Here is a 12,986-nt window from a genome sequence, read left to right as displayed (position 1 = left end):
GTCTGACAGTGTGCATGGTATGATCTCAATTCTTATATACTTATGAAGGGCTGTTTTGTGACCCAGTATGTGATCTATCTTGAAGAATGTTCCATGTGCACTCGAGAGGAAAGTATATTCTGTTGCTTTGGGATGCAAAGTTCTAAATATATCTGTCAAGTCTAAATACATCTGATCCAATGTACCATTCAGGGCCCTTGTTTCCTTATTGATCCTGTGTCTAGATGATCTATCCATTGTTGTAAGTGGAGTATTAAAGTGCCCTGCAATTACCACATTCTTATCAATAAGGTTGCTTATGTTTGTGAGTAATTGTTTTATATATTTGGGGGCACCTCTATTCGGTGCATAGACATTTATAATTGTTAGCTCTTCCTGATGGATAGACCCTGTAATTATTATATAATGCCCTTCTTCATCTCTTGTTACAGCCTTTAATTTGAAGTCTAGTTTGTCTGATATAAGTATGGCTAGTCCAGCTTTCTTTTGACTTCTAGTAGCATGATAGATAGTTCTCCATCCCCTCACTTTCAATCTGAAGGTGTCCTCAGGTCTAAAATGAGTCTCTTATAGACAGCAAATAGATGGGTCTTGTTTTTTTTATCCATTATGATATGTCTTTTGGTTGGCGCATTTAGTCCATTTACATTCAGTGTTATTATAGAAAGATATGGGTTTAGAGTCATTGTGATGTCTCTATGTGTCATGCTGGTAGTGATGTCTCTGGTACTTTGTCTCACAGGATCCCCCTTAGGATCTCTTGTAGGGCTGGTTTAGTGGTGATGAATTCCTTTAGTTTTTGTTTGTTTGGGAAGACCTTTAACTCTCCTTCTATTCTAAATGACAGACTTGCTGGATAAAGGATTCTCAGCTGCATATTTTTTCTGTTCATCACATTGAAGATTTCCTGCCATTCCTTTCTGGCCTGACAAGTTTCAGTAGAGAGATCTGTCACTAGTCTTATCAGTCTCCCTTTATATGTTAGAGCATGTTTATTCCTAGCTGCTTTCAGAATTTTCTCTTTATCGTTGTATTTTGCCAGTTTCACTATGATATGTTGTGCAGAAGATCGATTCAAGTTACGTCTGAAGGGAGTTCTCTGTGCCTCTTGGATTTCAATGCCTTTTTCCTTTCCCAGATCAGGGAAGTTCTCAGCTATGATTTCTTCAAGTACACCTTCAGCACCTTTTCCTCTCTCTTCCTCCTCTGGAATCCCAATTATGCGTATATTATTACATTTAATTGTGTCACTTAGTTCTCTAATTCTCCCCTCATACTCCTGGATTTTTTTTATCCCTCTTTTTCTCAGCTTCCTCTTCTTCCATAATTTTATGTTCTAATTCACCTATTCTCTCCTCTGCCTTTTCAATCCAAGCTGTGGTCACCTCCATTTTATTTTGCAGCTCATTTATAGCATTTTTAGCTCCTCCTGACTGTTTCTTAGTCCCTTGATATCTGAGTAATAGATTCTCTGCTGTCCTCTATACTTTTTTCAAGCCCAGTGATTAATTTTATGATTATTATTATGACTATTATTTTAAATTCATTTTCTGTTATATTGTTTAAATCATTTTTGATCAGTTCGTTAGCTGTCGCTACTTCCTGGAGTTTCTTTTGAAGAGAATTCTTCCATTTCGTCATTTTGGATAGTCCCTGGAGTGCCTTGGAACTGCAGGGCTCTTCCTCTGTGCTGTCTGGAGTAGCTTGCATTGGTGGGCGGGGCCTCAGTCATACATGATGTCTGCCCCCAGCCCACTGCTGGGGCCACAGTCAGACTGGTGTGTACCTTATCTTCCCCTCTCCCAGAGGCAGGACTCACTGTGGAGTGGTGTGGCCCCTGTCCGGGCTACTTGCTCACTGCCAGGCTTGTGGTGCTGCTTTGATGGGATCTGGTATATTAGCTGGGGTGGATCCGCAAGGTGCACAAGGGGGGGAGGTGCAGACACAGCTTGCTTTGCTTTGAGTGGTCCGCTTCAAGAGGGGCCCTGCGGCACTGGGAGGGAGGCAGACCCATTGGAGGGATGGATCTCCAGAAGCACGGCATGGGTGTTTGCGCGTGGTGCAAGCAAGTTCCCTGACGGGAACTTGTTCCCTTTGGGATTTTGGCTGGGGGATGGGCAAGGGAGATGGTGCTTCCCAGCACCTTTGTTGCCCATCAAGCTGAACTCTGTCCTCTGGGGCTCAACAACTCTCCCTCCCGTTGTCCTCTAGCCCTCCCACTCTCTGAACAGAGCTGTTGACTTATAACCTTCCAGATGTTAAGTCCCCCTGGCTGTCAGAACACACTCCATCTGGCCCCTCCGCTTTTGCAAGTTAGACTCGGGGGCTCTGCTTTGCCGGATGGGCTGCCCCTCATCTCCCAGGCTCCCTCCCACCAGTCTGTGTAGTGCGCACTGCCTCTCTGCCCTTCCTACCCTCTTCCGTGGGCCCCTCTTCTACACTTGGCTCTGGAGAGTCTGTTCTGCTAGTCTTGTGGCAGTTTTCTGGGTTATTTAGGCAGATATGGGTGGAATCTAAGTGGTCAGCAGGACGCAGTGAGCCCAGCGTCCTCCTACACTGCCATCTTCCTTCGAGAATTGGCACTTTAAATAAAAAGAGCAAGGGGAGCGCCTGGGTGGCTCAGTCAGTTAAGTGTCTGACTTCAGCTCAGGTCATAATCTCGTGAGGTCAAGCCCCACTTCGGGCTCTGTGCTGACAGTTTAGAGTCTGGACCCTGCTTCAGATTCTCTGTCTCCCTCTCTCTCTGTCCCTTCCCTGCTCGCTCACTCTCTTTCTCTCTCTCTCTCTCTTTCTCACACACACACAAAAATAAACACTTCAAAAAAAATTAAATAAATAAAATGAGAAAAAAAAGTTTTCAAAAGGATTGTGTGCCAACAGCGTTCCAAGCATGCTGATAACTTTACATCACTTACCTCATGTAATCCTTAAGTGACAGCTTTACGAGGGGGAATTACCATAGTTAGTCTCCTTTGCAAGGCACCTGACTCTTGCCACACAGACCAGATAAATCCATTGATAATTTCCCATAGTGTGGGATAATACTGCCCTGGTTGTTTGAAGATAATTTTAGTTGTAAACGACATTAAATAACATTAATTAAGTTTGTGAAAAAAGTGACTTGTCGACCTTTTTTATACCATAAAGAGAATCTCTCAGCATGCTGTTGGCATGTCTTTAACTCCTCTAACACTTTTTTTATGTGTAAGTTTTTTTTAAGCTTATTTATTTAGTTTGAGAGAGAGAGAGAGAGAGAAAGAGAGAGAGCTTGGGAGTGGGGGAGGGGGAGAGAGAAACCTAAGCAGGCTCCATATTGTCAGCGCAGAAACTGATGTGGCATTCAAACACACAAACCGTGAGATCATGACCTGAGCTGAAATCAAGAGTGGGATACTTAACCGACTGAGCCACACAGGCTCTCCTTCCCTCTACTAACACTTTTTCGTCTCCCAGAGAGCAGACCTCAGACTCTGATGAGATTTCTGTAGCCAATACCACCTAGCTAGAACTTCATAACTGTTTTTGCTTTTAGTGTATGGTTTTTTTTAATTTTTTAAATATTTATTTATTTTTGAGAGAGAGAGAGACAGAGCATGGGGGGGGGGGAGCAGAGATAGAGGGAGACATAGAATCCAAAACAGCCCCAATGCGGGGCTCGAACTCACAAACCATGAGATCATGACCTGAGCTGAAGCCGGGCACTCAACCGACTGAGCCACCCAGGCGCCCCCTTTTAAGGTGTATGTTTTTAATTGCTTTCTAGTTACTGCTGCACTTCATTTATGGGAAGAGAATACATATTTACTCTTAAAATAAGTGCATGTCCACTTATTATAACTTTATTTCCATTCAAAATAGCTTTAAGGTATGTACCTGAAACTGATGCAGTGTTATATGCCAGTTATATCTCAGGCGATCAATCATTCAATTAGAAGAAGGGGTAATAAGATAGGAAAGGGGTTCCTGTGAGGCAAGTAAGAGGTAGACAGAATGTTACTCAGCACATCTACATGGGAGTCTCCCCCTATGTGATGTCAGGGTGAAAACTAGGGTTAAGAGGACAATTACATAGCGGAGTGAAGGAGATGGGGCTGTCTCAGGTGGTTTCCAGGTTTCAGATTAGATGTAACCTTTCTCAACCTGGATTCCTGGAAGAATCAAGCTCCAATGTACAGAGTTATCTACTGTGTGTTGTGAATCAACTGCTCTCTTAATAAGCATCTAGAATGGTTCTACATATGTGCAAAGGAAAAAAAAATAGCTTCCAGGAGTATTAGTAAGTAATAGTACAAGTGGTGGAAAATGATCAAAGTTCTTCAGAGTGGTCGAAACATAAACATTGTAGAATGATCGAAACTTAAGACATTCTCTACTGAAATACAGTACAGGAGCCCTTACAGGAGCCACTGTAAAAGGGACTACTGCCCATAAGAAAGAGCCACAGTCCAGCCATTTTCCGGGGTGGGGGGCAGTTTTGTCCCCCCTGGAGACATTTGGTAGTGTCTGGACACATCTTGGTTGTCACAATTTTGAGGGTGGTTGTGGGGATTGTGTTACTGGCATCTAGTGCCTAGAGACCAGGGATGTTGTAAAACACTAGGACAGCCCACAATGGGAGTCGTCTACCCTATCCGTCAATAGTGCCAAGGTGGAGAAAATGCTCTATCCTGACTGTGCTGGGGGTAATTCAGCTGCCGCTGCTTGTCTTGTCTGAAGGCCAAGTCCCTATTTGATAAAGTTCACATGTCACATTAGAGCTGGCAATTCTTGGATGTTTGACCTTTGGATGAACTTTTCTGCTTGTTCTAGACAAATTATTTAATTATAAAGTATCTTTTATTTTAACTTTTAATTCAGAAAGTGTACCAGCAGTGAGCTGCATTCTTGCCCCTGGTCCTTTTATAACTAGATGCACAGACCTTTTGCTACCCGTTTTTTAATTGTTTCAGCTTTAAAAAGGAATCTCGTGTGGGTGATTCTGATCAAAGGAGTGTGGCAGTTTTTATTTCATCTGTTTGGACCATTTCATTGCAAATGGTCCTACAATTTTTGTCCTTTAATGTATCATAGACTTTAATTTGTAAATCTACATTTTACTTTGAAAATATTTCTAGCCTGCATGGCTCTTTTGTGTTACAGTAGTCGTTTCTCTCCATCTGCCTTCTCTCCCACCTAAGTGCGTGCCACCACCCCATGGAAGATTCAGTGGACACAGCCATGAGCCCCCTAAGGCTCCAGAACTATCTTTTTGGTTGTGAATTAAAGGCTGACAAAGATTATCACTTTAAGGTAGATAATGATGAAAACAAGCACTAGTTATCTTTAAGAACAATTAGTTTAGGGGCTGGTGCAAAGGATAAATTGCACATTGTTGAAGCAGAAGCAATGAGTTATGAAGGCAGTCCAATTAAAGTCACATTGGCAACTTTGAAATGTCTTTACAGCTAACGGTTTCCCTTGCGGGCTTTAAAATAACACCACCTGTGGTCTCATGATTGAAATGTGGTTCAGGGCCTGTGCATATTAGTGGACAGTGCTTCATAGCTGTGGAGAAAGATGCAGAGTCAGAAGATCAAAAGGAAGAGGATGTAAAACTCCTTAGTATATGTGGAAAGCCTTCTGTCTCTGGATGTGGTAGTAACATTCCACAGAAAAAAGTAAAATTTGGTGCCAGTGGAGATGATGATGATAATGATGATGATGATGATGATGATGATGATGATTTTGATGATAAAGAAGCTGAAGAAAAGCCTCCAGTAAAGAAATCTATATGAGATACTCCAGCCAAAAATGCACAAAAATCAGACCAGAATGGAAAATACTCAAAACCACCAACACCAAGATCAAAAGGTCAAGCATCTTTCAAAAAACAGGAAAAGACTCCCAAAACACCAAAAGGACCTAGTTATGTAGAAGACATCAAAGCAAAAATGCAACCAAGTGTGAAAAAAGGTGATTCTCTTCCTAAAGTAGAAGTCAAGTTCATCAGTTATGTGAAGAATTGCTTCTGGATGACTGACCAAGGGGCTATTCAAGATCTCTGGCAATGAAGGAAGCCTCTTTAAGACATTAGTTTAAACAGTTTGTTACAATTTTCCATCTTATTTCATTTCTGTAACAGTTGATATCTGGCTGTCATTTTTATAATGCAGAGTGAGAATTTTCCAAGTCCTAGCAATCAGACAACACAAAGAAACAAAAGGCATACAAATCAGCAGGGAGGAAGTCAAACTTTTATTCTTAGTAGACAACATTCTTAGTAGACAACTCTATGTGGAACACACAAGAGACTACCAAAAAAACTGTTAGAACTGATTCATGAATTCAGCAAAGCCACAGGATATAAAATGACTGTACAGAACTCAGCTGCATTTCTATACACCAATAATGAAGCAGCAGAAAGAGAAATCAAGGAATCGATCCCATTTACAATTGCACCAAAAATCATAAAATACCTAGGAATAAAGCTAACCAAAGCGGTGAAAAATCTATACACTGAAAACAATAGAAAGCTTATGGAAGAAATTGAAGAAGATACACACACAAAAAAAGGAAAAAACATTCCATGCTCATGGATTGGAAGAGCAAATATTTTTAAAATGTCGATACTACCCAAAGCAACCTACATATTCAGTATAATCCCTACCAAAATAACACCAGCATTCTTCACAGAGCTAGAGCAAGCAATCCTAAAGCTTGTATGAAACCAGAAAAGACTCCAAGTAGCTAAAGCAATCCTGAAAAAGAAAACCAATTGTGATGCTGGAGGTACCACAATTCCAAAGTTTAAGCTCTATTTCAAAGCTGTAATCACCAAGACAGTATGGTACTGGCACAAAATCAAACACATAGATGAATGGAACAGAATGGAGAACCAGAAATGGACCCACAAACATATGGCCAACTCATCTTTGACAAAGTAGGAAAGAATATCCAGTGGAAAAAAGACAGTCTCTTCAGCAAATGGTGTTGGGGAAACTGGACAGCGACATGTAGAAGAATGAACCTGGACCACTTTCTTACACCATACACAAAATAAACTCAAAATGGATGAAAGATAAATGTAAGCAGAAAGCCATCAAAACCCTAGAGAAGAAAACAGGCAACAACCTCTTTGACCTTGGATTCAACAACTTCTTACTTGACATATCTCTGGAGGCAAGGGAAACAAAAGCAAACATGACCTATTGGGACCTCATTAAGATGAAAAGCTTCTGCATGGCAAAGGAAACAATCAGCAAAACTAAAATGCAACTGAAAAAATGGGAGAAGATATTTGCAAATGACATATCAGATAAAGGGTTAGTATCCAAAAATATAAAGGGCTTATCAAACTCAACACTCAGAAAACAAGCAATCCTGTGGTCAATAGATGTGAATAGACACTTTTCCAAAGAAGACATCCACATGCCTAACAGACACATGAAAAAATGCTCAACATTACTCATCATCAGGGAAATATAAATCAAAACCACAATGAGATACCACCTCACACTTGTCAGAATGGCTAAAATTAACAACTCAGACAACAGCAGATGTTGGTGAGATTATGGAGAAAGGGGAGCCCTTTTGCACTGCTGGTAAGACTGCAGACTGGTGAAGACATTCTGGAAAACAGTATGAAGACTCCTCAAAAAATTAAAAATAGAACTACCCTATGTCCCAGCAATTGCACTACTAGGTATTTATTAAGAGGATACAGGAGTGATGATCCAAAGGATACAGGAGTGATGATCCATTGTTGATAGCAGCACTATCGACAATAGCCAAAGTAGGAAGAGTCCAAATGTCCATTGACTAATGAATGGATGAAGAAGATGTCGTGTATAGGGATGTGAGTGTGTGCGTGTGTGTGTATGTGTGTGTGTGATGGAATATTACTTGGTGATCAAAAAGAATGAAATCTTGCTACTTGCAACAACATGGATGGAAGTAGAGTGTGGTATGCTAAGCAAAATAAGTCAGAGAAAGGCAAATATCATATGATTTCACTCATGTGGAATTTGAGATACAAAACGGATGAACATAAGGAAAGGGAAGCAAAAATAATATAAAAACAGAGAGGGAGACAAACCATAAGATATTCTTAAATACAGAAAACAAGCTGAGGGTTGCTGGAGGGATGTTGGGTTGGAGAATGGGCTAAACGGGCAAGGGGCATTGAGGAGGACACATGTTAGGATTAGCATTGGGTGTTACATGTAAGTGATGAATCACTAAATTCTATTCCTGAAATCATTATTATACCATATGTTAACTAACCTGGATTTAAATTCAAAAATAAATAAATAAATAAATAAATAAATAAATAAATAAATAAATAAAAATTAAAGATTAAAATATTTCTATAATGACATTTACTTTACCACATGCAATTAAACAACATTCTGAGCCTCAATTCCTATAATCAAATAATACAGGGGTGCCTAGGTGGCTCAGTTGGTTAGGCATCTGACTTTGGCTCAGGTCACTATCTCATGGCTTATGAGTTTGATGCCTGCTTTGGGCTTTGTGCTAGGCCTGGAGCCTGAAGCCTGATTGGGATTCTCTGTCTTCCTCCCTCCCTCTGCCCCTCCCCCACTTGTGAGTTCTCTCTCTCTCTCTCTCTTTCTCTCTCTCTCTCTCTCCCCCCCACCCCCCTCAAAAATAAATAAATAAACCATTAAAAAAATAAAGAATACATAGGGGCTTGGTCTGAAATTGTACCAACCTTGGTCCATACCTAAAATTTGGATTTTCAGACTAATTACATGAGGTTATTTTCTTGCCTCTTTCTTCTAAATACAAACTTCAGAAAGTAAACACTAGTTTGTTGAAGATTTTGATTACTGGGGAGATGGAAAATCAGAGTTTTGCTATAATGAGATTGACCTGTATTTAGTGAATAATACTACTATTACTAAAACGGGGAAAGAAATCATTAGGATATAAATTCATTTTTATAAAGGGATGAATATATAATTGTTTGGTGTTTATCATAGAATTACTTGAAAGCAGGCTATCTTGGAAGAATAAAAATACTCACTAATAATTGACCCCTTATAAAATTAGCTCCTCTCCACACACTTGGAAGCTATTACCTATGTTGGGTAATACCACATTGATTGGTTATTTGTCAATTCTGTGCTTCAGCAGTGTAAAACAAATGCAAAATGTAATTGCAAATCCACCAAATCTTGCCCCTGAAATGCAGGATTTCAGAAAGCCTTAAGAGAGAGAGAAGGAAAAGTTCTCTAATTGAACACAACGCCATTCACAGATAAGGACCCAGTAGAGAAAAATTAAGAGAAAATTGACAAGAATGTTTGTAAAATAAATTCTTTAGAAGAGAAAGATTTCAATATCAAAGATAAAGACAGCCTCTTGGGAAAACTGAGGAAGCCTTCAAACACTTTTGCTGAAGTGACCCTTTTGATTATCACACTGTGAAAGTCAAACATGAAAGAAAGGACATTGTATCACTCTCTACTGCCAAAAATACAAAAAAAAATTATTCTTGTCCCCTAATAATCAATGCTTGATTTAAGTTCTGCTCATTCTTACATTTTATGCAAAGTTGCATTCAAAAATTACATATTAACATTGGAATAAAATTTTTCAACTTTGATATAATTTTTCAAGATAAGGTTCCAATCACATATTTCCTTATGTACTCTGAATTTTGGGTTCCCATTTTAATAGCATTCATTTTAAATTATCTTTTTCTACTACCATTTATCCCCGGACAGCTATGACTTCTTGTTAGAGAATCTCATAAAATAGTAGAGTTTAAAGAACAACTATCAGAAGCCATCAGGTCCAGATAAAGAAATTAAGATTCAGTGAGATTGTCACCTGTCTCAAGGTTACAAATTATATAAAACACTTTAATGGAATGTAAAATTACTCTAAGCCAATAAAATAATTTGCAGATAAGAAAAGTAACCCTTTTGAAGACCCTTCATTGGTGCTTCCAAATTTGAAATCATTTGATCAAAGAAGAGCAATAAATATTACTATTTTTGCCCATATATTTCTAAGTCCCCTTCATATTTTTGGTAAATGGTGAGAGAATAGGAATTATGAATCCCACATCTACCACTTCCTCTTGATTAGTCATTCTCTGCTCCTCCTAAAAATCTGTTCCAGCTCTGTGTTTATTTTTGTATTCCCTTTCACTTAGTGTAATCTGTGATGGATCACTATGCAATTAATTTAAATTACCAACATATCATTATGATAATCTTTTTAACTACCTTGAAATGAATACGGTCCTGATTTGACAAGTTCTCACTGCCTGGTATAGGAAACCATGTGGATGCATGCATTTTCCTCATGTTCTGAGGATGATGAGTTTCTCATTTCTCATGTTCTTACTGTGTTTTTTTTTTCTCACTTCTACCCTTCTCAGCATCCTGCGTCCCCATTAACTGGAGTCTTCTCACACTCATGATTCATAAGCCAGAAATGGCTTACAAACATGTTTGTCCCCACACCTATGTGATGTTTTAAATTTGTATTAGGGGCCAGGTTCAAAAATTGGGTTGTTCACATAAAACAGGTATCTAGCATGTCTTAAAACAAAGACAAACAAAACAGATCTTGCTGAACTGCTTTGCCACCTGCACCAGCCAGCTAAAGCTTGGTAACATTCAGCCTCTTTTTACGCAACACCCGCTTTACACTATGCCGCAGTTCTATCAGGTCCCGCTGTCCTATGAAGACAAACTATCTGTTGTTGTGTTGTATCCGTGCTAGTCTTTTTCTTAGAGGGAAGTTAAGGTGAAATATTTCATGTGTATGTGTCCCTAGAGAAAACAGGAAAATGAAAAAGACGCAGAAGGCTGCATGTTTCACAGAGAATGGGAGGCAGCCTTCCTATCTTCTCTTGTTTTCCCCACGGCACGTGAGTTGGCAGTCCCTGATTTAGCCCATTGTTCCCCCATTATTTAGTGTGTGTGTCAGTTAAGGTTCTCCAAAGAAACAGAATCATTAGGATATATATCTCTAGAAAGGGATTTATTGTAAGGTAGTTATGGAGGCTGAGCAGTCCCATGAGGTACCATCTGTAAGCTGGAGATTCACATGGGCTGGTGGTGTATTTCCAAGGCCTGAGAGATGTGGAGCCTGTGGTGTACACACCAGTCGGGGTCTGGAGGCCTGAGAGCAAGGGAGCACCAAGGGCACAAGAAGATCAATGTTACAGCTTAAGCAGTCTGGCAGAGCTAATTCAACCTTCTTTCACCTTTTTGTTCTATTCAGGCCCTCAACAGATTGGAGGATGCCCTCCCACACTAGGAAGGGCCATCTGGTTTACTCAGTACACCAATTCAGATGCTAATCTCAAACGTAAACACCCTCACAGACACACCCCAAGTTTTGTTTAACCAGCTATCTGGGCATCCTGTGGCCCAGTCAAGTTGACAAATAAAATGAACTCTCCCAGTGCTCTTGTGGGGATGAAAAGTATAAATCAGTACATGAATTAATGCAGATGAAAAGTGTGTATATGCTTCACAGACCAGGGAGGCTGTCATGGGCATATTTCATCAACGTTTGAAAGTGCACACCACAAATCTTAAAACCAAGAAATTTCATACTGGAGTAGTGGCTATATAGATGATTATCAGATTGTTTATTCCTAGTCCTTTGCCTTTTCCCAAGAAGTTTGAGGTCTGCCAGAAATTTACATGAAAAGAGAACAAACAGTGCAAGTATTTTTCTTGTATTTACTGCTTTAAAATCATCCTGAATTTATTTATTCATTTTTTATTTCCTCCCCTCCTCCTCCTTTATGCTCATCATAAGAAGGTCTTATGATATCTCAAGCTGATATAAGCTTAAATGGAAATGTTTGCCTGCTTGTTTTGATAAGGACAGACTAATGCCTTTTTCCTCTTCCCAAGTAAAGAAATCTCTAGAATGTGTGAAACTGTTGATAGCAGTTCCCAATTCCCAACAGAGAGACTGGTCGTTTACTTAACAGTCTGCTTTGGGGGCTACTCTGAGGAGCTCAAAGGTCAAGTCCCTAATCAACAAAACTCTAGTGAAATATTTTAAAATACAGCCAGTAACCATCCAGATAATGGCCACACAAGAGAGTTAAAAGCTCTTTGGCATGTTTATATCTGACCTTCGTCTATTAACCTCAAGGAAAGGTAATGAAAGTTACACTCAAGAGAGATGATATTATATACTTCAGGATAAATCTACTTAATGAATAAGTAATAAGCAAATTTTTAAAGAATATGAAATTCCTGGGGACTCTTTGGAAAAAATTTAAAATCTCAATCCGGGAGTGTGTTTACCATATAATTATGTAAATGATAATTAGCCCACAATTTCTGAGCCTGAAAGTTTCTTCATTACTAAATAATGCACTAGAAAGAAAACAAACCACTACCACAAAATCTGCAATGGCCAACATCAATTAAATATGGATTTCTAGAATCTTATTTTAGCTATACTAAAATGCCTTTATAACAATAACAAACAGTAACACAGACACTTGGAAGAAACGTTCAGATGGAAAGAAATGAAGCAGCTATAATTAAAAAAAAAATACCTTTATCTTGAGTGATCTGCCAGCTCTCAAAGGAAATGGGACATAGTTAACTGTGGTGGGGAGATTAATTGGTATTTATTTGCCTATTTATACTGGGTAAGACAAAGATTAAATAAGAGAGTTTATTAATGCTTTGTTCAGCATTTTTAAGACCCATCCCCAACCCCAACCATTACTTACCAAGGAAATTTAAAACTCCTTCTGGTATTCTAGACCCCTCACCATCTGGTCTTTGCTTCTGTGTTTTAAACAGATTTCCTACTACTCTCTCAGAAAATAGTAGAGCCTAGGGTTATTTATGGGTCTGGATTTAATTTCTAATTCTACCATTAACTGTCTGTGTGACTTTGGGTAAGGTTATTCAATTTCCTTTAGCCTCCATCTCTATTTGTAAAAGAAGTCATTCATCAGAGGCTTAAATGAGGATTAAATGAGATAGTCT

At 39.2% G+C, this 12,986-nt stretch overlaps 1 protein-coding gene across 1 annotated transcript; it reads left to right on the top strand.

The window, feature by feature from the left end:
• The first annotated feature begins 5,193 nt into the window (after window positions 1-5,193).
• LOC124522906 (nucleophosmin-like) lies at window positions 5,194-6,050 on the top strand. The gene is made up of 3 exons (XM_047094591.1): window positions 5,194-5,251; window positions 5,545-5,761; window positions 5,846-6,050. Exons 1-3 carry the CDS (start codon window positions 5,194-5,196, stop codon window positions 6,048-6,050), a joined length of 480 nt encoding a protein of 159 aa, XP_046950547.1.
• The last annotated feature ends 6,936 nt before the right edge of the window (window positions 6,051-12,986 follow it).

This window comes from Lynx rufus, unplaced genomic scaffold, assembly GCF_022079265.1.
Source record: "Lynx rufus isolate CCGP_SWC_20201006 ecotype Redwood Valley unplaced genomic scaffold, mLynRuf1.p SCAF_4, whole genome shotgun sequence".
Classification (NCBI taxonomy): Eukaryota; Metazoa; Chordata; class Mammalia; order Carnivora; family Felidae; genus Lynx; species Lynx rufus.
This window is presented reverse-complemented; position numbering and strand designations above follow the sequence as displayed.

Coding starts and splice junctions, on each gene's coding strand:
- LOC124522906 (XM_047094591.1), top strand. CDS start 5,194: ATGGAAGATTCAGTGGACACAGCCATGAGCCCCCTAAGGCTCCAGAAC. Junction 5,252..5,544: donor GCTCCAGAACTATCTTTTTG/GTTGTGAATTAA, acceptor AGTGCTTCATAG/CTGTGGAGAAAGATGCAGAG. Junction 5,762..5,845: donor GAAGAAAAGCCTCCAGTAAA/GAAATCTATATG, acceptor AACACCAAGATC/AAAAGGTCAAGCATCTTTCA.